The following is a 25,893-nucleotide window of genomic DNA, read 5'->3' on the forward strand; positions in this document are numbered from 1 at the left end:
TAATGGGAGTGCAGCAGTGGAGGTGAATGGGGTGCAGGACTGTGGGGGGTGAGGGACATGGGGGTGGTGGCTCTGGGAGGTGGAGAGGATGGGTGGGAGAGCACTGTAAGGGGTACAGGACTGGGATGGGTAGGTGTGGGGGGCAGGGCGAGATGGGACGGAGAAGGGATACAGTGAGGGGGATGGGGGAGTGTGGGGGTTGGGACAGCAGAATGCAATGAGGTGGATGAGGAGATATGCAGGGCTGGGGGGGAGGAGTTGCCCAGAGTCCAGGGCCCCTGGGGCCAGCAGCAGACTCCCCAAGGTGGCTGGGCCATGCTGGGTTTGTCTCATTCTCCTTCCATCCCCTCCAGCAGCCCCATTCCCAGCACTCGGAGACAGGGATACATACCTCGAACTCCTGGTGCTGGTGCGACAGACTGCGGGGTTGCCGCAGGAGCAAGCGCCACAGCTCGAGCCCAGCCACAGGAGGAGCACGAGAAGAGGGCCGGCAGCAGTGGGAGAGGCGTGTGCCATGACCCCTCAAAAGCCGCCTGCTGAGCATTGGCGAGTCATGCTAGTTTTTCCGCTGCCCTGACCTGGCCAATGAGAGCTGTGGCGGTGGGTGGGGGGCAGGGCAGCACACAGACCCTTGTGGCTGCCCCAAAGCCTAGGAGCTGGATATGCCGGCTGTTTCCCGGGAGCTGCATGGCGCAGCAGCTAGCAGGGAGCCTGCCAGCCCCGCTGCGTGGCGCCGCCAACTGGATAGTCAACAGCCCGGTCAGCAGTGCTAACCAGAGCTGCCAGGATCCCTTTGTGATGGGGAGTTCCAATTGAAAACCGGACACCTGGTCACCCTAAAATGAAATTATGGGCTTCCACTGCTTGACAGGGAAATTGTAAATTATATTGTGCCCTACTTTTTGTGGCCAATCTCTTTAGCAAGACCTACTGGAATGAGGTGCATTCCAGAATTGCTAGAGATTTAAATGTTGACCTCAGCTGCAGCTGGGTGCATGCTGACCAGAGGCCTTTTGAGCCTTGTAGGATTTAGTGTATGTGGAATTTGAGCTTGAGTTTAACTAACAAGCATGTACTACTCTGCTGGCTGATCCACATCTCATTTATAATAAGGTAACATGTGTAACTGACTAATGCACACCCTAGCATGGTTGATTACTATTTAACTATAAAATAACTATGGGGATGGACAGTTCATACAACCGATCCTTCCACCATGAAAAACAGTTTCTAATAAGAGAAGAAGAAAAAATAGTTGGAAAAAGCTTGTATGCACCTTTGTTCAACTGCTCCAAGTATATTTTTTGTTAATCTTTTCCTACCTTGTGTCTTTATTTTTATGGTGCCCTGGACCATTTGTATTCCCTTTTTCATGTCTTTTTGAGGGAAAGAGCATTTTAAGGTTTTAAATTGCCACTCCTCCTCCTCCTCCATCTCTTCTCCTGCCCCAGTCGTTCTAGGCAGCTGGGGTTGGCAGATAATTGTCCCTGTCTTTCCCCCCCCCCCCATTTCTGATCTGTCAGATAAAATCAAACAACCAATTTAAGACTCTTTCCTTTCCCCCAATAAGTAAACCTTGCTTCAATAGCTCCTCTGATGCAACTCCCACCACTTCAAAATGTGAATAAGTAGCCTCTCCCACCTGCTCTGTTCCCTATCTCCTCCTGGGTTAGCCCCCAATTTACACAAAACCTGCAGCTCCCATTTCACCTCATGAGGTCCCAGGTACCTATCTGTCACCTCCTTGAAATCATAAGCTGGCCAGATCCTTCAACCTTCCAATTTGGGTTCCTTAATGTTGCTCTTGTAGTAGGGTAGTAGAGCTCTCACTGGCAACGGGAATCAAAGTAGCCTCAGATTCCAAGGACTGGAAAGAGGCTACAAACACATGCTGATCACAGCATTGCTCTATATTTTCAACAAAGAATGGTTTCTAGCCCCACCATCCTGAGTGCACTCTATGGTGCTGCTGTGCTAGCTACAACCAGGCCCCTGCAGCATTCTCCAGTGCATTGCTGGAGAAAAGCGGGGAAGTCATCTACCACAAAGGGTTTTTGTTTAAAGGAAAAAAAAAAAAAAAAAAAAACCCACAGGAGAGCAGATTTAATTGGTGGAGCATGGCCCTTCTTATCCCCTCATTACCAGTCACCACTGGGTGTAGGAATTCATTTTAATCATAGATAAGATCCCAGCTGTTGGTATATGGCCATCATTAGAGGCCAAATTGGTCAACCAGAGCATGTATTTTTAAAACATCCCCAGCTCCACTGATATTCTCTATCATGCCCAATAGGACTCCTCCAGGAAGGGTTATTAACTTGCTGTTATTTTATTGGTAAAGACTATACTCTTCTTGTTAGTCCCATCATGAAGCCAATGGCTGTTGCCTATATTTCACTTCCCATCTTGACATATTCCCCATGAAAGTAAGAGTACTCTTATTGGGAATGTACATATGGTAGGGGAAAGAGGTCAGGATTTTTAAGTTTTCTAGTGCCACTTCAGCAGAGCCCAAGAAGATCTAGGCCTTACATAATCAGTAATGTTTTCTTGAATGGTGGGCTCTTTTAAACCACCTCTGCCCCTTACACTAGTTTGAATATGGAAATAGCCTCACTGAAGTATTGTTTTGATACTAAAGCATTTTAAAACTACTTCAGCTATTGCTAGTGAAAAGCTATAATGCCTATTTTTTAAGTATTGTTTTCTCTCTTCTACGTTTGACCTCTGTAAAGTGTTTTATGCCTATGTTAACACAAACAAGCATTGCCATCATTTAAGTCCTTGTTTGTATACCAGCAGCAACCTCAGTAAAGGCAGAAGTAGCAATCACAAGCATGTGAATGAATGTTAGTGATGCAGCACAGGCCTGAGAAAGCAATTTGTATGGAGACCCCTACAACATTAAGTGTTGATTTTTAGGAGAACCTATAGGGTCAAGTTCCACATGATTGGTGATCAAATTCAGTCCCCAAAACTGAGTTTCTAGTTATGCAGTCACTGAAAGCAGCTAGAACTGAGTCCAAATCCAGAAGTTAAATTGTAAATAGTAATTGCCACTGCATTGACATACATGATCAGAGCTATGACTGGTGCTCCATCCTAATAACTTAGCTGTAGTTAATGGAAACAGCAGCTCCATCCTCTCCTTTCCACTAGATAAGTAGTGGAAGACATCTAGTGGAAGGAGATACAATTACATAAAGATCAAAATAGCCAGGGCCCACTAGTCCATGGAATCTGCTGTAAGATCCATTCTATGCTTCCAGACCTCATAGCTGAGGAAACCTTGGAAATATGGCCCAAGTGTAAATCAGGGCAGCGACTTCCAAAGTCTGTCGATAGCTTAAAGCAATAGTTTTGGAGGTGTGTACTGACTTGTTCTTAATTCTGAGATTAATGTGGACTTGAAAATTATTCCTGATTTTTAAAGCGGTCACATCTGGCTAATGTGCTTATTGCAATGCACACCTCATGCCTCTCCAGGTCCCAAGAACACCAGCTATCTCCTCCACTGCCACCGGTCCTCCAGTTTCCACTCCAACTTCTATGATGCTGCTCTGCATTGTCAATACAAAAGACTGTGGCATAATGACAACTGCCAATTATGGGAACAAGTTGACTATAGGAAGGGGGACTATGGTATTGGTTTTACATTTAAGTAATTAAAATCATTTTTACATGTAAATTAAGCTACTGCATAATTTTCACTCTGTTACACCAGAGTTCTGCAGAATCCAGGGAGCTTATCATAAGTTCCAGTTTGCCTCAGTACACAGCACCTTGTTTCTATAGCTTTTAGCAGATATCTTCTGACAGCCACTGTGTAGCTGTGGCAGTTGGGCACAAAGACCATCTCTGCAGACTGTTCTCTCTCAGCCAAGAAAAGGGTAATGCAAAACTTTGGCAGAGAGAGGCAAATCAGTTTCAAACAGGAATCCTGGCCCTTAGAATAGATGTCAGCCTGTTACCCACTAGCTCCTAATATAGGACACATGGATCATTCACCTCAGACTGATACCTGAGATCTGGGGGATGGGTCATGGTTTACGTGGGTGAAAAGCCAAGAAGAGAATATCCTAGAAATCAGCCTCCATTTATAAGCACCCTCCAACTGATCAGTGCAACAGAGCAGCCCACTTTCATAATTCCATTCCTCACTCCCCACCCATTCCCATACATCCTTCACTTGTCTCATGCTTAGCAGCACATGAACGTCCTCCACTAACTGGAGAACACACCAAGCCACAAAAACATCAATGGGTCCTACTCCCAAGAGTAAAAATGTGTAACCAAAATGGTGGTTGTAACATTAGGGGGCCAGGCTGCAGCAGGAAAAGCATCTATAGCTCAGGAGAGTTTGGATATTTGATTTTGGCACAGTATTGTCTGAAACATGCATTATACCTGTCAATTAGTGTTGTTGACCATAAAAGCTAATAAGCCATGTCCAGTACACTGTGCTATTTTGCTTCATATTAAATGATGAAAAATCCTGCACTGACAGAAGATCTCTTATAGTGTGTTTTCCAGTACTTTGGCTAGACCACTGTATTTGTTTTGGCTTTTTGATCAGGTAATCTTTTAAATTTTCCAAGTTTGTTAATATGGGAAATGCTTATTTGTAGCAGTGTTGCAGATTCTGATGGGCTTCTTTGAAGTAATCCACTTACATAATAAAGACAGTACTTTGACACCAGTCTACTACATAGCAACAGGAGACAGACTGAGGCAGGCATAAAAGCAGAATGCCAATATTTACAGTCAATTAAAATAAAATCAAAAATGTAGAAGTGACCTATTTAGAAAGCTTGTCCCCATCTGCCCATGCTGTTTTAAATCTGTTGGTTGTATTGGTTTATAAGAAAGGAAAAATGGCTACAGAAAGGCTAATTAGCATTATAAGCTTTAGATTTTAAAAGTCTTTATTTAACATACAGAGCCATAATTTGAAGTTTTAAAAGTCTGTAAATGCCATGTAACTAAATTACAGCATATGATATGTAACTAAGTTACAGTGTATAAAAACAATTCAGACAAATAGGCAGGACAACTTAGAAAATTTGATTTTGCAACAATATATCACTATACACAGCACCTGAAAATGGTTGAGAAAACAGACTGAACAGAAGATCAGAGGTAAGTTTTACAAATGCAGTGGTCTGCATTAAATATCTTAGTTCAGGGCTTTTAAAGGAAGCTTAGACTTGGGAAGAGATTGTTCTGTTGTATCCTCCATCTTGGACCTCTCCAAGATACTTGTAGATTTGTTCTCTTTATCCTTTTTTACACTCTTTTTGTGCTGCAGGGTTTAAAAAAGTTCCCAGTTAGTATTACATCTTTACACACAATGCTAAAGAATTCAACATTACTCTCCATTTTCTGGTTGCCACATAATTCTGCACACAATACTCAAAGCGTAAAAAATTATACAGGGCAATTTTCTGAAGACATTTGCTAAGGAGATTTATTCTTTAGGACACAAGAGTCTTACGAGCCTAAGGCATTAAGATTTTCTCCTCAAGACCAAAAATAAGATACCTCTAGGAATTCCTGTATGTGCCTAAGAACTAATTTGTTGGAAGTTATTTCTTTTAAAGATAGTTCTTGCCATAATTAATGAGGGGGCACCCTTAGCTGCAGTGAGACAAGTTTATAAAAAGCACACTTTTATTGCTAATGAAAGCAAACCAACAATTATTATTCCATCAGAAAGAAGTAAGTCTGAAAGGTTGTGCAGTTAGATTGAATTCTGATTCTTGTATGCAAGTTTAGGTGTACCCTTTAGGCTTCTGATAAGTTACCAGTTATCCCCGAGGGAATTCTGTGTCACTGCGTATGCACAGAATTCATGTCCCCCGCAGATTTTTTTTCCTCTGCAGAAAATACGTTCTGCTGCAGAGGCACTGAAGTTACACTGTTTGTCCACCAGGGGCTGCTGTGGTGCCAGAACAGCGAGCAGTCGCCCATAGCAGCCAGTAGCAGATAGGGAGGAGGAGAGGCTGCATTCCTCACAGCGCCCTGCCTGTGGGGGCCAGGTGAGGAGACATGGGATATGGGGGGCAGGAGGGAAGAGAGTGAAGTGGCACAGAGTGGGGCACACAGGGCTGCTAGGGGTCACAGATTGGGGTTCAGAAGGACTAGTGGGGGAGACAGACTGGAGTGGGGGTTGAATGGGAGGAAGGGTACACTGCCACATGAGGATGGTGGGGGGAAAACTGAGTAGAGATGCAAGGTCACCTGGAGATAAGGAGAAGGGGGTGCAGGGACACATGGGGACAGAGGCAGATGTGCCTGACTGAATGGGAGAGGCTAGGAGTCAGCCCAGATCTGCATTGGGAAGGCCCCCCAACTCCCTGATCCTTCCCCACAAAAAACACTTCTTCCACCCATACCCAACAACACTCTAGGTTCACTCCCAGACTCCTTCCCTCCCCCATAGCTCCTCCATTACCCCGACTCTCCAAAGCTTTTGCACGTGAGGGATGCGGGAAATACGTTTCTGTATTTAGTTTAAATGAATTATTCAAAAGTTCTGTATTAATATGCCCAGTAAGGAATTTGTCAAAAAAAAAAACATTTCCTGAATCTTTTTTGTTGTCTGGATTGTTACAGATATACTTGCGGACAAGTATTTTGAAATAAATTACCAAAATAATTGAAAGTAGTGATTGTTTTGTGTTATTTTGACAAAATATGCAGAATTGTAAAGTATTTTGTGCAAAATTTTTAATTTTTTGGTGCAGAATTCCCCCAGGAGTAACCTGTTTAACCCTTTGTGTTTCACATAGGCCCAAACAAGGTGAAGTATACATGTACTATTAGGTGTTTAAGGATACACCAATCAAATCCTCAGAACATTTGATCTCCCTCACTGAAACGAATATTGATATAGTAGTCCACATGGATAGCCTTGAAGATTGCCTGTTTAATTTCCAAGTCACATTGGAAAGGTTATGTTCAGCAGGGCAAGTATTTAATCCCTGGAGTGCTGCAGTGATTCATGGCCAGATACTTCTTTTGCTAGAGACAGTTAAGAGGTTTTGCAACTCTCACCCTCACCCTCCTCCAAGGACCTCAACAGCTTAAAAGAGATCCTATAACTAGATAGAACAAAGCCTTTGAAAGCAGTCCACCCCTTAGCTATCCAAAAGGGATCATGGGTGAAATTACAGCAGCTCTGAATACTTTACCAAGAAGAGCCCACAGGCTAATACTAGTCAATAAATAAAAATAAAAAACAAAACAAAGTTTACCAGTTCCTTCCCCAATGGAGTTGGGAGTACTAATCTGTTGCAAAGCCATTATGGTAGATGTTCTACATCTAATCTAATGCTGAGCAGTCTTATGTTAAAATACATGAGTTGACGTTCCCCTGTGGTAGCTGCAGTTTTAAGAAAAACTTACTTTCAGCTCAGTTTGCTGGAAAAAAACCTCAATTCAAGGGGGGAATTTATTGGCTGCTTCTTTAAATTAAGATATATGAAGTCTCAAATTGATATTCTGAAGGACTAAGTCTGGTCACAAACCTACACTGACAATGTTACACAAATGCTGTTAAAAGGTATGTCATTTAACTACTTCTGACCCTATTATAGCAGAGGCACCACGCTTCCTGGTCAAATTCAAATCTGTCTGCAATATTTGTAGAAATTACCTGGAAAAAGGGAACACCACTATTTGTTTGACAGCACACACTTGTGTCCAGGGAAGATTTATCACTGAAGATACTTTCATTAAATTCCTGCACCACCTCTTCTTCCTCCAGTGAGTCCTAAAAACAGAAGTTGCCAGTTTACACGGATGGCTAAATTCAGAGGGGATTTACAATCATTTGATCAAGTCCCTAAAATACATGGCACAATCTTTTGAGAGATTTATAGATCTTTACATGCACAACTATCAAGCAAAAAAGACCTTTTAAACAGAAGACTTTGTTTTATCCCATCCTGTGCATTTCCTGAGCTTTGCATGGACACTCACATTGTAACAGATGAGTGCAGAATGTAAAAACTTCCAGAACTCTGTGTTTACAGAGTTGAACTGAAACACCTTTAAAGTGTTGTACTAACTGTTCAATCCCATATCTTCTGGATGAGTGGTTACAAAATGGAGCCTTGTATTTATACCATCTCACGTTTACCTGTTCCACATGCTCTACCATCTTTGCTGCACTATTTAATGTAGCCATGAGTTCTGGTTGCTGTCGTCTCAATTGCTCAAGCAGCAGGTCACGAGGTTCTGTTCTCACAAGAGTCACTGGATACAAGTAGTCTTTTCTCTGTGGAGTTGTCCCTTTAATGAAGTTGATGTAAAAATGAATGGCATTATTAAACACTTCCAGATTTTATTAAATGAAAAGTAGGAATCATTCTTGGTAGACATTCTTGTCCATATTAAAAAAATTCAAGACTATCAGTCACTTCATGTTCCCATTAGTTTTAGCTTATGAACTCGGTACTCAAGTAGCTTGCCGTGAGATCATTCCCCTTGCCATCTCCCATTGTGAATACCTGTTGGGATATCCACTTTAAGTTCCTCCTGCAGGAAGGCATTAACCTGAGTCAATCCATATTGTGCTTCCTCATGGAGGATCAGTTTCTGCTCCAGGAACATCTCCTTATCATTTTTAATCTGGTCCAGGAGGCTATTCAGTGACCTCTCTTCATCAGCTTTCTGTCTATTAATCTGGTCTGTGACTTCAGCAACTGATGCATTACAGCTTTCATTTGCATTCTGAAAGACAGAATACCAAATTAACAATAAAATTAAGGCTAAGGTCTCTTGCCTAACTGGTGGAGCAAGATAAGTTACATTTCAGGTTGTGTCACTAAATTTAAATGTGACCTCAATTGAAGAGTTTGGCCATGCTGATTTATATTCGTTTTGAGAGCTGTATTTAGAATAATCCATTTCTTGGAACGTACATGCTATCCTTTGGGAACAGATGCCAATAGCTAGTCATAGGAACACAAACATTGCTATGCTGGATCAGAGCACTGGTTTCTCAGATTCAGTATCAAGTCTCCAACAGTAAATAGCACTAAATGCTTCAAAGTAAGATGCAAATAATTGCATATTGGACAATGCTAGGATAAAATACCTGCAAGGGGCTAGGAAGAAAGTTTACATTTTAGAAAGCATTTTTAGCCCGTAAGGTTGCAAAGAAAGTATTCCAGACAAGAAGACATCTGGAATGAATAGATAGTGTTTTCTTCCTGAGTCTTCAAACATTTAGCTGTGCATTTTCCTCATTGGGGTGTTAACTCTGAAGTCTAGTGACACTTTAATGAACTAGTTTAATACTGACATTTATTTATTTTAGCAAAGGCGTGGGAAAGGATTGGGAGTGAAATCCATGGATGGGAGAATTGTTACAGGGAAGGAAAAAACAGACAGGGAAAAGAAGAATGTGAAAGGAAGAAAAATAAAGGACCAGAAATAGCAGTAGCCCCAAAGGAGAACATTTTCCCCACTGATTGATGCCAAACCTAACAATGATAATAATTAAAAGGTTAGCTACCACTTGAAAGCCATATTCTATACTTGATCACCATGCAAACCTTCCCACTGACAAATCTACTGTAGGCTATGGGGTGCATGCAAGTTTTCAAAGGGAGTGTGCTAAAGTTTTACACCAGTCTACAGGTCAGGACTATGGACCAGATAAGTTGGATAATGTTTTTATGCTATTTGCACTTCAAATTCGAACTCTGTGCTCTTAACTTCAATTTTGCCTTCTTATCAGCTTCCACTTCGATTGAATTTCCATTTTCTGAAAAATGCCTGTTTGGCTCAGAAACCTCTTCTACTTTGCCATTTAACCATACTAGTTTTCTTTCCTTTCTGCTTCTCCTTTAATCACAACATATGATTATTCTATACTTCAGCAGACTATATGGAGGCTAAGATTTAGTTTTCTCACTTGTGACTTTAGGGCCTTTCAGAGATGTCCCTTTTCTAAAGTTGTACGTCCGTGCTAATTTTGATTATTCTTCTACCAGGGATACTGATTTAATCAAATTGTGGTCCTTAGTGATAATTCGTTTTTTTATTTTCTGTTTTAAACCAACTCCTGTGTTACTTCAACAGTGCTAGCTACCACAAAAAGAGGCTATTCTGTAAGACGTAATTATTTAGAGGCTTAGATTACTTCGCTAAACCTAAACTCATTTTGAAATTTGACAAGTTTATATATTGGTGGTTAAGTGTTCCCGCTAATTTTTCCCACCCACATGCAGAATTCATTTTGTTATGTGCACCAATTGGTGTTGATGTGACACACATCACCCTCCATTGGTGCACATAAAATTCATGTTGCGGGATGTGGCCGAGGGGTTCGTAGCGTGGGAGGGGGCTCAGGCTGGGGGTGTGGCTGAGGAGTTTGGGGTGCAGAGGGGCTCCTCAGGGCTACAGTGGGGAGAGAGAGGACCGCCTTTCCCCCCCAGCAGCACCTGGGCTGGGGGGGAGGGGCGTCTGTCCCCCGACATGGTTGGTCTGGGACTGGGTTGGGGCGCCGTGGCAGGCCCGGGGTTTAGGGAGAAGCATCTCTCCCTATCTCTGCCCTGAGCGTCGCTTAATAGGCAGCTGCACGGCTGCGCAGCTTAGATGGAATTTAGATGGTTAATATCACATATCAAAAGATTGGGTACAGGATGTTAAAGGAAATGAGAAGCAAGCCAACCTCTATCCTGACCAGGCCTGTAGCATAACAATAGTACTGTGGAATGATATACAGATGACTTTGGATTTGTATCTACACATATTCTACTTTCTGGTCCTCTCCATTGAGAACTTCATAGTCTAATGAAAAGTTATCAGTTACCCTCTGTAAACACTGAAGTCGTTCCAGCTCACTGCGGGAGGAGGAGATCTGTTGATCAGTAAGGCAGTCAATCTTAGTATTTGCAGATTCAACCCATTCATCTGTCTCCTGACATACTGTGGTGAGATTTCTGCGAAGCTGTTCACAGCATTCAGTGGACTCCTCCAGCAACTTTTTGTCTTCCTTGTTTAGCTGCCTGATCTCTTGTGAGAAGTTATCCAAAGATGCAATGTATTTGTTGTGGTGGGAAGTTGTACAACTGACTAGGTCTGTAGTTTGCCTGCATGAACAACAGATTCATAATATTCATAATATAGATCAGAGTATTTGGAAATGCTGATTTAAAAACATCATGCATTTCATATGATTTGACAACAGCAGCAGTGACAGTCTAATTTCAAAGTAAGCCAGATCCAATCCTATTATAATAAGATACCATTGGAATGCTTTCTATTTAAGCTATTTATGCAGTAAAGCTTTCCCTAACCACAATCTAGTACAGTGGTTGCCAACCAGTCAATCCTAGAGGATCTCCCAGTCGATCGCAATCTTTGGTGGTGCAGTGGGGCTGCCGCTAAGACAGGCTCCCTGCCTGCCCCAGTCCCACACTGCTCCCGGAAGCTGCCAGCACGGCCCCGTAGGTGCAGGGGGTCTCCCTCCATGCACTACTCCTGCCTGCAAGCACTTCCCCTACAGGTCCCATTGGCCAGGAACGGGGAGCTGTGGCCAAAGGGAGCTGCGGGGGCAGTGCTTGCAGAGAGGTGCAGCGCACGGAGCCACGTGCCCCCCACCCCGTCCCAGGAGCCGCAGGGGCTCATTGACCCCTTCCGGGAGTGGCATGGGGCCGGGTTAGGCAGGGAGCATGCCTTAGTGGCAGCCACATTGTGCCGCCGACCAGGAGCCGCCGGAGGTAAGAGCTGCCCGGCGGGATGCCGCACCCCATACCCCCTCCTGCACACGAAAGCCCCAGCCCTGAGACCCCTCCTGCACCCCAACACTCTGTCTCAGCCCTGACCCCTCTCCCAGACCCTGCACCCAATCCCCTGCCCCAAGCTCAGCCCAGAGCCCGCACCCCTACCCCCCAAACCCCAGCTGGTGAGAGTGAGGGAGGGTGGGGAGAAATGGAGTGAGCGGGACGGGGCCTTGGGGAAGGGGCAGGGTAGATCCTGGGTTGCCCTTAAATTCAAAAAGTAATCCTGGGCGTAAAAAGATTGGAGACAACTGATCTAGTATTACTGCGGGATTTAATAAGTTATTACATTAATTTTGGCCAAGGTTTTCAAAAGTGACTAATGACCATGGGTGTCCACTTGACAAGTCTTATAAAGACCTCAATTTTCAGAAGATACCAAGCACCCACCCTAGGAAAATCAAATCTCTTCCAAGGGTCTCAAGTTGGGCCCCTACAAGTCACGAGCCACTTTTGGAAATCCTGGGCTCTAATGTTTAGTTCAGTCAGTGAGCCCGTTTTACAAGTGATAGATAATTTACTACTGATATCAACTAATTTGCCTACAGAACTGAGTGTAAGCATGCAGCAGTAATCAGGGAGCCATGCCCAGCCATATTTGATAACCACTCACAAATGTATAATTCCTGAAAAAATGGAACCTCTTGCTTGCAAGACACAAAAGTCTCAACTTTGAGCAGAAATTAGGTCCAAATATATTGGGGAAATCTGAATCAGGATCTGAATTTTGTGGCAGGACCCACCTCTAACACGTGGGACTTGTCCAAAAGAATATACTGCACAGTAATCTACATTCTTGGTAATCTATGTAAGCGAATGTTATAAGTATACGAAAAACAATATATTTCTTACAGATGGACGTTTTCCTGGACAACAGCAATAGCGGTCTTCAAGTTTCTACCCTTTTTAGATACACCACTTAAATTCTGCTGGGTTTCCTGAACCAACAAATTCAACTGGCTTTGAAGAGAAGCCATGAGTTGGGTTGTGCCCTATTAAGAAAAATGCAGAGTTAAACATCGGACAGGAGTGTTACCGGCCTTAAAGCCATTAGCACTTTCCACATTATTCAATTTAATTTAATAGACTCCTCATGGAAGGTATTATATAGCACACCAAAAAGTAGAATACATTTTAAACCCATAACCACCAGTTGTGCTCAGGAAAGATGTAAGCAATGGATTCGCTTAGATTTTGGAGTGTGTTGTGAGCAACAGTTTAGCAACAGCTATAGGCCACTCCAGGAGCAGACATGTAATATTTCCATCTCCCCCACAAAGCTAGAAAAAGCATCACAATTGAGGCTGATTAACAGAAATAGGACAAGCAAATTAAATGAATGGAAAACTATGGTCATAGTGCTGACTGATGAAGCAAGTATGAAGATCTATTACAGATGAGTTTAAGTCAAGCCAGGTGAAACACACTAGGTACAACATGCTTAATTCCATCTTCTTGCTCTAAGAAAAAGATGATACCTTTGTAAGTGCCAGCTTTGCCAGCTCTGCTTCTTCCTTTAAACTCTCACAGTCATTCTGAAGTTGAGCCAGAACACTGGTTACATCTTCCTGTAATTTATTTAGAGCAAGGCAGTGTTCTGTAAAGAAAGTGCTTGTTTCCTCTTTATGTCCTTCCATCTTTAGAGGGAAATAAATTACATGAAGGTTAGATAAGACATGAATTATGGTAGTTAAAGTGGAGGTTTTCATAATCCAGTGCTATAACCATACACTGGTTATACATATACAGAATCTCTACACCCTAAAGAGCTGGCAGTTTAAAGGCACTACTGAATGAAGTATGGTGGACAAACATATGGCAGTTGTTGCAGGTAGGCTTTGCAGAAGTTTGAAGTTAAAGGGAGGTTGGTATATTAGGCAAGAGGCTATTCTAAACATAAGGGATGGTATGAAACAGAGCACAGTAGAATGAGGACAAAAGGGGAGATGCTTGGGCAGGACAACAGCACAATGCACTAGAATACTTCAAAAGTTAGAACAAACTACACACTGAGAAAGATAGCAAGCCAGTATAGATACTCTAGACAGGAGAGATGTGGTCAGAACAAATGAAGAAGAGCATTTTGGAGGAACTGGAAGCAAAAGAAATGGGAGGGGGAGGTTTAAGCAGTGTTCCTTTCTTTTATATAAAACCTTGAGGAGCCAAACTTTGACATTCGGACAATTGAGATTGTACTGATGTGGGGAAATCATGAGCACACAAAGGAAGAGGTCACTCATGGAAAAGCAGATTTGGAAGTCAGAGAGGTAACAGATAAACCCATGGGGCAGCGTATGCAGGTGGGCAAGGCCAAACCAGAGATGGAGACTGAGATGAGAACCCTGGGAAGAGTCACTGAGAAAGTGACCAGTAAACTAAGTGAACTAGAAGAGCACAGCAAGGGAAGTCCAAGAAGAAGTCTGTGTGAAAGCAAAATATCCATGCATTTACCTTTTCTGCCACAGCTGAACAGGTCTTGATGTTATTCTGAAACTGGCTGTTTACTCCCAATACAAATTCTACCACAGGTACCAGACTACTTAATGCTCTTTCCATTCCAGATTTATGCTCTTCCTAGAAAAGATGGTGGGGGGGGGGAAATTAAATACTAGACAACTCCTCAATTCAAGTCTACAAGAGATTATTCAGATTCATTTGAATATATTCAGGGCCCTGTGTATTCTGCAATTGCAAAATTTGCTCCAGAATTTCCCTTGCTGTAGAATTGTGCTCCAGAATCTTAATCATTAGGAGGGGAAAAAAAAAAGTTTCCAGACCTTCTGTTTGGGAAGATAGCCTTGAAAACGTGAACAGAGTATAAACCCATAACAACCTACTTCTAAAAAGCCTGCAACAATGGCCCAGGTGTGACTGCCCCCATCATCTTACTTCAAGCCCTATAGATTCAGTAACCATGCAATTGAGGGCTCTGAAACAGCTCCTGAATTGAAAGTTATTTTTATTAAATAGACTAGACCAAGTTTATGGAAGCCCTTTAAAAGTCGGAAAGATCCATATTCCCAAAATAACTCAAGAGCATCTAGATTAACTAACCATCAATCTCTTCAATTCAGCTTTATGTTTTACTGACAGAGTCTCCTGTTCTAGTATTTTTTCAGAAACCCAAGAAGTTTCAGCAGACAGCATTTCCACAACAGAGACAAAAGATGAAGATACGGCTGATGCAATAACATTAGTGGTTGAAGAGCTGGCAGACAGAAGGTCACCTACAAAGGTAAACAGAACATTACAAACTTTGTAAAGAGTTTTCCCAACAGTCCTATGGCATAAGAGGATAAGGGTTCATGTTAGGATACGCTAATAATGTGGTACTAGGACAAGAACAAACAATTTGCCCTAGCCAGAAACAGTGCCTCATCAGTCACAAGTGTTGCCTACAACACAGCAAATTGAAATGGATATTTGGGCATAACCTTTACTGTATGGGTATGCAGCAACAGAGGGTCCTGTGGCACCTTTAAGACTAACAGAAGTATTGGGAGCATAAGCTTTCGTGGGTAAGAACCTCACTTCTTGTAAGTATTGGGAGCATAAGTAAGTATTGGGAGCATAAGCTTTCGTGGGTAAGAAGCATAAGCTTTCGTGGGTAAGAAACTCACTTCTTCAGATGCACTTCTTCACTTGCATCTGAAGAAGTGAGGTTCTTACCCACGAAAGCTTATGCTCCCAATACTTCTGTTAGTCTTAAAGGTGCCACAGGACCCTCTGTTGCTTTTTTACAGATTCAGACTAACACGGCTACCCCTCTGATACTTGTATGGGTATGATTACCCAACTTGGACTATCATTGGTGTGAAAAAATTCAGCTCTAGTATTTTAGGTAAAGCTGGTCCTTATGTCATGCCATATCAATTTTAGGAAAGTCTTTGGTATTTCTGCTGCATAGAATTCATGTAAGAAGTCAGAAGATAGACTGATATAAACTTGTTACACTTACCAACTAAATTAGTGTAAGATTCTATCATTTGTTGCTGTTTCAAACTGTTCTCATTAACAGAATCTTGTATTTTGCTAAACAGAGCATTCATTTGTCCTGCAAATCTGTGCTGGGCTTCTGCATTGTGTTGATCAACTACTTTTTTACGATCTAGTTTTGCATGGAGACCACACACATCTTTTGTTGTTTCTTCAACCGTATTAAGCAACTAAAATAAAATTTTAAAAAAAGTTACATTGTCAATCTTCAGATAAACCACTTCAGCCTCAAAACATAACTGAAGGGTGTAGTATAGTCTTGTTTAACTTAGATAATGAAAACTTAAACATATTGTTTAAAGTAGGAGTTGCATCCCTAGAGAAGGGAAGCCAAGAGTTTGCATTAACATGCTTAGTATATCACTACAGTTAATTTCTTAATCCTTATGTAAACTACGATCAGGTGCTCAGGCATTCAGAAAGTTGCAGACAAGACATTGTTTACTCGTACCAACTTTGAAAAGAGACACATCAAGGCTTTAACATCCCAGTAACCATTGTCCCAAAAATAGGACAATAGGAAGCAAAGGAGCATGGTGGCATCCCCTCTCTGAAGTGTAAATACACGCTTCTGACATTTAGGTAGTTTCCCGCTACTTTTGTAGTGAATAATATAGAATTTGACAATGTAGTTTGCCTACCAATTACTCCTGAGGGCATTCTATGCCAAAAACGTTAAAATTCTGCATATATTTTAAAATTCTGCAAATTGTATTTGTCAAATGTGGAGGCTTCAGCATGGCATTCGGGAGCACAGGCAACTGGCTGCACAGAGGTGGGAGATCACTGTGCAGCCCCGCCCCCGGACACGGACTCATCAGTGAGGCTGCACCAAACCCTGACACAGCGCAAGGACCAGGCATTCCCCAGAAACATCCCAGGGCCCTGCTTCTCTGTGCCAGGTGCAGCAGGTGTGGGAAGGCAGGCTCAGCAAGGCAGCATCCATGTGTGGAGGGGCTTAGTGTGGGGGGATCCAGGTGTGGGTTGAGAGGGTTCTGTGTGGGGAAATCTGGATGCAGGCAGCTCAGTGGGGGATCTGGATGCACAGGGGCTTGTTGGGGGGGTTCTGGGTGTAACAGTAATGAGACTCTGCAGGGTGGGGGGTCCAAGTGAAGGTTGTTGGGGCTCAGCAGGGTGGGGTCGGGGGGGGGGGAATAAAGCTCAGCAGGGAGGTCTGGGTGTAGGGGACTCAGTGGGGGGGGGGGGTCCAGATGCTGTGGGAGTGGGGATCCAGGTGCAGCTGGTTGGGGCTCAGTGGGGTGGGGATCCAGGTGCAGGGGGAGTGGGGCTCATCGGGGGGGGGGGGGGGGAGTTTCCTGAGTGCGGGGGGATGAGGCTCAGTGGGAGGGTCTGAGTATCTGGGTGTCTGGATGCTTGGGGGTTGGGCTGATGGGGGAGCAGCTTCCTGTACAGGAATCCCTCCCCCTGCAGCTGAGGTGTGATGGGTGCAGGAAGCAGGATTGGGGAGTTTGCAGAGCTTTTTGCAGCTGGGGGAGAAATCTGGGGGTGGGTCTGACCCGGCTCTGGATGTCAGGACTAGCAGAGTCTGGCGAAGAGTAGGAACCACCAGCCAGGTCTTCCCAAGTCCCACCTCCTGCCCCACAGTGATTTACTTCTCTTCCAGCTGCCCTGGGCACCCAAAACATACTGCTAGGAGGGTTGCATGACTGCTCTTGTGGCTTCCCTTTGCTTCCCCGACAGAAAGTCATTTTTCTTCAGGGAAGCAAAGAAATCTGTGTGGGACATAAATTCTGCGCATGCACAGTGGCGCAGAATTCCCCAGGAGTAGCCAATGCAAATAAACCATCTCCATTTGTTACAAGAAAGAACTCAGCAGGAATATAGGTATAGAAGAGTTATGCTGGGTAAATATAGATACAGGATTTACCACTTTGAAGAAAAAGCAAACTTTTCTACAGCAAGTCACTGCTGTAAGAATTAAGAGCAGAACTAAGCATGAAGTTATCAGTATGCCCCAAAGTAGAACAGTGGCACATAACACTATTTGGTGAGCAGTTCACTCAGTTAGTACAACTTTACTGCAGACCTCCTCTATGAAGTGTTTGCACCCTAGTTCTCCCCCATAATTTTATGGGACAGTTTATCCCATTTAGGGCTGGAGGTCATCTCTCGAGTTGCCATGTAGAATAAGCATTTGCTGGTTCACCACATTCTGGGGTGATGCAGACTGGAAGACACTGGAGCTCAGAGCTTTTAGGGCAGGATGACTTTGAGGAAGGCAGCATGCTGATTAGTGAATAGTCAACCATCAAACTGTCACAAACAAACTTGCCATCTCAAGTGATGTCCCCTCCCCATCACTGTGGAGTGGGTCAGTTCATAAGTCTGTTCCAGTCTTCAGTTTTAAGATCAGTTTGCAAGATACTGTACCAGTACAGTTTTCACAAGGCATTCCCTTAAAGATTAAGCATATTATCGATAGAATTGCTTATAGAGTATGGGAAGTTACACCTGCAATTAGTTATCAGAAATGCAATAACCTCACTAGCAGTGCCATGCAGCTTTTCTTCAGTGCTCTCCAAAGCTGAAGCCACATATTCCTCCTCCACAAGTTGAATCTTGGTTTCTTGCAAGTTTTTCTGAGTGTCTTCCAGTTCTCTTGCCCTGATCTGCAGATTTGTTTTGCATTGTTCAAGTTCATTTTTATTAGCCATGAACAGCTCAGTGACCTAAAGTGCAATTGAAATAATGCAGTTAATGAGGAGATATTGCTTTTCAGAAATCTGAAGACCAACTTAGTCATACTTCCAAATCATATATTCATTAGGAAGAATATCTTCTCCCCCCAAAATGTGACTTATGCCAAATTATCAGATGACTGGTTAATTACAAATGCAGTCTCAGTTCTAAGCAGTATGTTTGATATTTGAGATCTTGTACACTAAACTTGAATATGTCTCAAAACAAGTACCAATGACTTCTCCAAAACAAGAAAACATAATTAATCACAAGGAAAAGTTCTGCGGAATAATTACATCCACTTAAGGTTCTCCCATTAAAATCAGCCTAGCCAAATACAAGGAGGAAAAAGATTCAATTAATATTACTTAATTTAGCTAAAGGCAAGACTTGTAACATCAACATTTGATAGCTTTGTAGTTCCAAATCTTGGAGAATAATGTTTCTTATTCTCAGATTTAGTTTATTGCACATGTGCAATGAAAAGTCACCTTTTCTCACACAAACCCTGAAAAGTAAATGCTAATCCATACAGAAAAGAACATTTTAGAGTCCAATTTTTTGTTGAAAGTCCATCAGAGCAATTTTAAGCTAAGGAAAGCTTAAGACCCAAGTGTAATATTGCATTATGATGTTACAAGTTACCAAAGTGCAAAGCCACACTTAGTAAGAAGTTAAGCATTGGGTTTCCCTTTCAAATAATTATTTTTGATTGGGAGGTTTGAAGTTTAGCTTCAGCTTCACAAAACTGACTAAGCACACTGACTAAGCTTCCTAAAGTACCATTGGTATACAAGCAGCCTTTGTTTAGACCTGGTCACAAAATGCCAGTTTGCTGGAACCAAAGTGTATTACAAAAGTGAGATTAGTTAGACGAACTTTTGTTGAAGCTCAGACAGTGCACCATCAGAAAGCACCTTGTTGGCCAGGCAGGTTTTCCTTAGGAAACTTGTCTGGTTCCCTTCCAACTCACCTGGGCTTCAAGGGTCCACAGCTATAGGGCAGCCTCACCTTGCCAGGACTTCCAGAATCTAGGATCCCAGCTACACACCAGGGAGCCATAAGAAATCTGACTTGACTGGGGTTCTCAGGACTTCCAGGCTACAAAACATGGAGTCAGGAGCCTGGAGGTCCAGGGACAGGCTGCCAGGATATATGCTCCAGGGCAGCTGCAAAACTGATGAGAATGTCAATTTCATTCAGCAGCTGCTAGTCTATTCTGTTTCAGAAACACCATGCATCTGCTTCTGAAATAATCCCCCCCCCCCAGGATTTCCGGTTTGTCAAAAAATATAGAAAAAAACTGGTTTAGGTCCAAATTGGAAACCAAGTTTTGAAATCTCAATTTCTTGCAAACAAGAAATCCTGAGTTTCAGGCAGCTCTACCTTTGTTCTTTTCTGACTGAACATATTAAATTATGCAAGAACTACAAACATCATCAGAAAGATTTAGATTTACAAGATGTAAACTCAGTGATCAGTTTGGAGTTTCTAAAAATATCACAACACCAAACTCCTCCCTTTGATCTAGTTGTCCGCCCCACCCCAACTTCTTGTTTACAGACGAGTATTGTTAAAAGACTTCACTTACTCTTTTCACTTCTTCTTCCATGGCACTAATTTTCTCAATATACTCTGCAATTTGTTCTTCTTGAACTGTCACTTTTCCATTAAGAGCTCTAAAACAATAAGTGTAACATGATTGATTTAATAGTTACCTAATGGCTCTCATGCGGCATGGTTACTTTAATGGTACTTTTATCCTGGTTTCCAAATAAACTTTAGAATCATAGACTCGTACCACTGGAAGGGACCTCAAGAGGGCATCTAGTCCAGTCCACTGCACTAGCGGCAGGGCTAAGTATTAAGACCATCCATGACAGCTGTTTGTCTAACCTGCTTTTAAAAATCTCCAATGATGGAGATTACACAGTCTTCCTAGGCAATTTATTCCAGTGCTTAACCACCCTGATAGTTAGGAAGTTTTTCCTAATGTCCGACCTAAACTGCCTTTGCTGCAGTTTAAGCGCATTGCTTCTTGTCCTCTCCTTAGATGTTCGTGAGAATAATTTTTCTCTCCCTCCTCCTTGTATCAACCTTTTATGTACTTGAAAACTGTTATGTCTCCTCTGTCTTCTCTAGACTAAACAAACCCAATTTTTTCAATCTTCTCATAGGTCATATTTTCTAGACCTTTAATAATTTTTGTTGTTCTTCTCTGGACTTTCTCCAATTTGTCCACATCTTTCCTCAAATGTGGCACCCAGAACTGGACACAATACTCCAGCTGAGACCTAATCAGCGTGGAGTAGAGCAGAATTACTTCTCATGTCTTGTTTACAACACTCCTGCTAATACATCCATAATAAGTATTATTCATTCAAATGCAACAATGATTGATGCCAGTTTGATTTAGACAGTATAATGTAAAAGAAGAACCTTGTGTTTCTTCCTTCAGATGCACTATTTATTGACCAATGCACTCACAGGTATTCTGATGCAGATAAGAATTTAGAGCGGAGGTCCCCAAACTGTGGGGCATGCCCCCCTAGGTGGGCGCAGAGGAACATTTGAGGGCCTGGATGTATATAAATCTCTGCATTAAGCATCTTCACATAACTTTCTATGATTTTGTATTATGCCTCTATTTTCATAGAACTTTGTATCAGATACTTATATTAAAAAACTTTGTATTGAGACTTGGTATAATGTAAAAAAAATGTCTTTTTGCTAGGAGTAGAAGATGATCTCCTCCCCCCCCCTTTAATCAATTGCCCTGTTGAATGAATGAGGAAGGCATGGAAGGCAAGCACCTCCAGATAGCTGCAACCTTTGGAAAGGGGATGGAAGCCAGACCCAAGAATAATAAAACGTGTCAAGTGGGCTCACTGAAGAAGAGCCGACATATTGACGGCCTTGGGGGTTAGAAGCAAGCACCTTCTTTTGCAAACACCCTCTTTGAACAGCATTGGGACAACACCCAGAAAAAAGCAGCACAAAGGACCAACAGACACAGATACAGATTTTAAATATGGTATAAATTTGCATGAGAGGGAAGCTGCTATAAATGTGAGGTGTCTTACAGAGGACCCTGGTTCTCATCTTGTCAACATGGGAGCATCAATCCGGATCAGCAGAAGCCCGGCTCCACCCCTCCCCCATCTAACTCACCTGGCCAGTGAAGTTAAGGGGAGCAACTAATTGGAAAACAACAACAAGACGGAGTGTCCTTGTGTGTGTATTTGAATGCATGAGTGTAATATATATCATATGTATATGATACAGTGTTAAAACATACATGTATTACCAGTAAATGTGGCGCTTTGCCTTATTCCCCCTGAAAAGATCCTGTGCAGTACTTCAAGTACAACATGGGGCAGCCTCCACGGGGGGTGGAGAGGGAGCAGCACCCAGCCGCCACCTGCCCCCAGCCGTGGCCCTGGCTCCACCCCTGCCCCCAGCCTCAGCTCCTGGCCACAGCTCCATTCCCGAAGCCGAGGCTGGGACCGGGAGCAGAGCCGCACCCGGCCATGGGCCCAGCTGCTAGCCTCCACTGTGGCCCAGCTGCGGCTCTGCTTTGCTCCCGCCCCCAGCCCTGGCTGTGCTCCCAGCCCCAATTGCACCTGTGGCCCCAGTCTCAGCCCTCACATCCCGCTCCCAGAGCCTCGGGCCCTGCTCCCGGCCCTGGTGGGCACAGACAGGGGTAATTGGGCAGGGGAGGGAGGAGGGGTGTTGCAACCCTGAAAATTTTGGGGACCACTAGTTTAGAGAGACTGACTTTGTACTAGCCGCAGTTCTTACAGCTACAAATGCGCCTATAAATTATGTTACATTTGAGGATGTAGTTGCCATGCTTGACACACCGGGTTTTGCAATAGTTAAGGACTCACTCATAGTTTTCAGCAGAAATGTAGATTCCATTTTTCTCTCGAGCAGCAGCAAGATCTCGTTTCAGGCGTTCAATCTCCTCTGTATATTCCTGTAACAAAAATGATCTGTAAAAGACCGAAGATTCCAGTTTGATGAATTACATTTCTCCTTTGATGTTGAGTTAGCAGGTGGCTGTTACGCTCTAAGATGTTACACATGCCCTTAAGAAAAATTTTATACGGAAGGTAAAATAATGTTTTAAGTGTTAGCACTGTTCGTTTCACATCTTGAAAGCAGTTACAGCATTGCAGAACCTCTCATTAAATACATTTGATTAGATGTAAAGCGATAGTGCTCAACAGTAAAATTTAACTAGGCAGTGTCTAACATCTTAAAATAACCACCTATAAAGTTCTCTTACTAAGGGTCAATTTTATCTGACATGCCGTGTTATTTGTCAAACCTTAATGACTGATCCAATGTATGAGAGACTGGGATGCTTGTGTCCAAGTGGAGGCACCTATTGTGTTAATATTTTGCCAAATTTTAGTTGCTACCATATGAACAGGTGTCCACCTCAAAAGCTGTAACCAGTACCCTGATTGGCAATTTCAGCAAAAGGGCCAAAAGCTGAATCAGTAGGGAGATTCAATCCTTAAGACTGAACACCCCACTCATCACTAAAGTGGTGCCTACAGGACAGGGTGAAATAGTAACATTGCTAAGGCTCAGCAGTTTGGCTGGCCTGACAGAAATAAATTTAACTAACCTTTAATTTGTGAAAGCATACTGGAAAGTTACCTTAATGAGAGCTTTTTTGGTCAGCTTCTGGTTAACTTCAGGCTTATTCATGATATTCTTTGCTCTATGTGCATATTCTAGAGTGCTCAAAGTCTCCTGTATAAAAGTACAAAGACAGACACATGACCTCTAGATGAAGGTTTAAGATTTCAGTATTTCATCTGAACTTTTGTATAATTTACAGACTGCTGGAATAAGTATCCCACTAACAACAACGTAGGATGGATCAGCTTGCACAAAAGGTAGGCAGGGTCAAGTCTTTACCTCAAGATTTACAGATGCAGGAGAAACTGTGGCAATTATAGATGTTTTTGTACGCCCTCCAAGAGAATCCTGCAGGATTCTAGTGAGTTTAGATTCCCTGTATGGAATATGTGGGGTTCTTTCTACAAGAGCAGTAATAACTCTCCCCAGAGTAAGCAGAGACTGATTGATATTTCCAGCTTCACGAGCTCTTTTGTCAACTGCTCCAGAACGACCAATGTTTTCACTTCCTGCAAGATCAACCTGAAAGGAGAAAAAAAATGAAATCTGGAACAACTCCTATCTTGTAAAGCTGAAGATAAAGAATAATTCCCAAAATATCAATATGCCACCATGTGTACAACCTAGCTTCCCTAAGACTTAGGGGTGTCTATTGTATATTCTTCTCAATGGCTTCATAAAAACATAAGATCTACCATACTGGGTCAGACCAACGGTCCATCTTTCTCCAACAGTGGCCTGTACCAGGGCTTTAGGGTGGCAATTATGAGTAGGAAAATTATGGCATGATCCACCCCATCTTCCACTCCTGGCTTCTGGTAGTCAGAGGTTTAGGATGACCCCAAGTATGGGGTTGTGTCCCTGACCATCTTGGCTAATAGCCCTTGTTTGGACCCATCCTCCAAAAAAGAACTGGATAATTCATGAACCCAGTTATACTTTTTGGCAACCACAACATCCATGGCAATGAGTTTCACAGGTTAGTTGTGCATTGTATTAAAAAAAAAAAAAAAAAAAAAAAAAAAAAAACACCTTCCTCTTGTTTGTATTAAACCTGCTGCCTATAAATTTAAACACGTAACCTGTTTTTTAATTGTATGAAATACACCTCAATCTGTTGCTTGGTTACAGGCCCATGCAGTCCAATCTGGTAAAGTTGGTTCCCCTAGGCTACAGCCAGCAGAGTTGTCCTATAATGCTTCCATTTGAATAGAAGACCATCCAGATTAATGACTCCAGATTGCTCTCTATTGTTAGTCCTCTGCTGGGTGCAAGTATTTCTCCTGACACCTCCTGGAATACCAGTCCAAGATGAAGGCACAAAGATATTTACAGTCAAAATAGCATTCACAAAACAAAACTGAATTTGGTATAGTTACATACAGACATATACTAATCAGTCACACTCACCACTTATTTATGCAGGACACAAAAATGCATGGTCTAACAACATAGGGGCAGATTTTTAAGAAGGTACAAAGAAACCTAGAAGGATTTTCAAAAGTATCTAAGGCTATGTCTAGACAGCCTACCTTGCAGCGGCACCCAGTGCTACTACAGCAGCGCCACTGTAAGATATGCAGTGTAGCTGCTCTTTGCAGGCAGGAGAGAGCTATCCTGCCAGCAAAATAAGACCACCCCCAACGAGGGGAAGTAGCTTTGTCAGTGGGATATCATCTCCCACTGACAAAGCACTATCCACACTGGCGCTTTTTGTCATTAAAACTTTTGTCAGTCAGAGGTTATTTTTTTCCCTCCACACACCCCTGACCGACAAAAGTATTAACAAAAGTGCAGTGTAGACATAGCCTAAGTGCCTCTCCTATGAATTAATGTCAGTTGTTCAATTGAGACTGTTGAGACGAGCGAGGCAAAGCTTTATTTTCTTCTAGTTTGTTATTCTAGGATTGTCACCTTCATAGAACTCTAGAATTTAATGCAGATACTTACCAAGTTTAGTTTCCCAATTTTAACAAGCTCTTCTCCGTCTATTGTAGTTTCTTTCATGTGTATGGTGACTGAAAACACAGAGTGTGAACGACTGCAAAATAAGTCAGTGAGTTTAAAACAGACATCCCAATAAAAACAACTTTTCTTCTTTTTGCAAGACAATCACTGATGAAGTGCTACTGAGGTCAGTGGACTTGTACCAAAATTGAAAACTCAGTTTTTATCTAAGACATTTGTAGAGCTTAGGACTTATTTTTAGCTTGACAGTATCCCATTTACAAGTCTCACCACCATTGTGACATTGGTAAGGGATATGCAATAAACACTGGAGACACCACTAATATGCAGATGCTTCTGACTGAGAACATATAGATTTCGCAATGCATAGAAACAACACACAAGCAGAACAAAAATTATAATCCTATAACCAATTGAAACTATGGGAAATTTAGACAAAGTAATGATCCTGATGCCCTTATCTGAGTTAGAGCAGATTGATATTCTTACAAAGTAGCAGCAGCCAAACAAGATCAGAATATCTTACATCTCTTTGATAACGAGGTCTCTAGTGCCCCAACTTGCTATTACATTGAATCGCTATTGGCTCAGACATCCTCCCTTGCTGACAGAAGGGTGGTTAGAGAGAAGGAAACGATCTTTCCAAGAAAGACCTATCAGCTAAGTGACTACAGCACACCATAAGTATGTGATCTCTGTAGGTATATTTACACTACAAACACTGTATCTGCATAGCTACATTGCTGTAGCTATGTCAGCATAACCCTGCAGCATAGAC

At 42.6% G+C, this 25,893-nt stretch overlaps 1 protein-coding gene across 1 annotated transcript in view; it reads right to left on the minus strand.

Moving 5' to 3' along the window:
* Positions 1 to 4,907: 4,907 nt before the first annotated feature.
* KIF11 (kinesin family member 11) overlaps positions 4,908 to 25,893 on the minus strand; it is a 30,669-nt gene continuing 9,683 nt past the window's right edge. The window contains exons 8-23 of the mRNA XM_024101229.3: positions 25,098 to 25,188; positions 23,427 to 23,669; positions 23,163 to 23,258; positions 22,382 to 22,470; positions 20,083 to 20,170; positions 18,293 to 18,481; positions 15,754 to 15,961; positions 14,850 to 15,022; positions 14,247 to 14,369; positions 13,274 to 13,432; positions 12,648 to 12,787; positions 10,826 to 11,105; positions 8,514 to 8,736; positions 8,144 to 8,295; positions 7,658 to 7,774; positions 4,908 to 5,302 (exon numbers count right to left, since the gene is read on the minus strand). Coding sequence (XP_023956997.1) covers positions 5,177 to 5,302; positions 7,658 to 7,774; positions 8,144 to 8,295; positions 8,514 to 8,736; positions 10,826 to 11,105; positions 12,648 to 12,787; positions 13,274 to 13,432; positions 14,247 to 14,369; positions 14,850 to 15,022; positions 15,754 to 15,961; positions 18,293 to 18,481; positions 20,083 to 20,170; positions 22,382 to 22,470; positions 23,163 to 23,258; positions 23,427 to 23,669; positions 25,098 to 25,188 — 2,497 coding nt within the window. The 3' untranslated portion in view covers positions 4,908 to 5,176. The remainder of the gene's footprint in view (positions 5,303 to 7,657; positions 7,775 to 8,143; positions 8,296 to 8,513; positions 8,737 to 10,825; positions 11,106 to 12,647; positions 12,788 to 13,273; positions 13,433 to 14,246; positions 14,370 to 14,849; positions 15,023 to 15,753; positions 15,962 to 18,292; positions 18,482 to 20,082; positions 20,171 to 22,381; positions 22,471 to 23,162; positions 23,259 to 23,426; positions 23,670 to 25,097; positions 25,189 to 25,893) is intronic.

The sequence above is a fragment of the Chrysemys picta genome, chromosome 7, assembly GCF_011386835.1.
Source record: "Chrysemys picta bellii isolate R12L10 chromosome 7, ASM1138683v2, whole genome shotgun sequence".
NCBI classification, from domain to species: domain Eukaryota; kingdom Metazoa; phylum Chordata; order Testudines; family Emydidae; genus Chrysemys; species Chrysemys picta.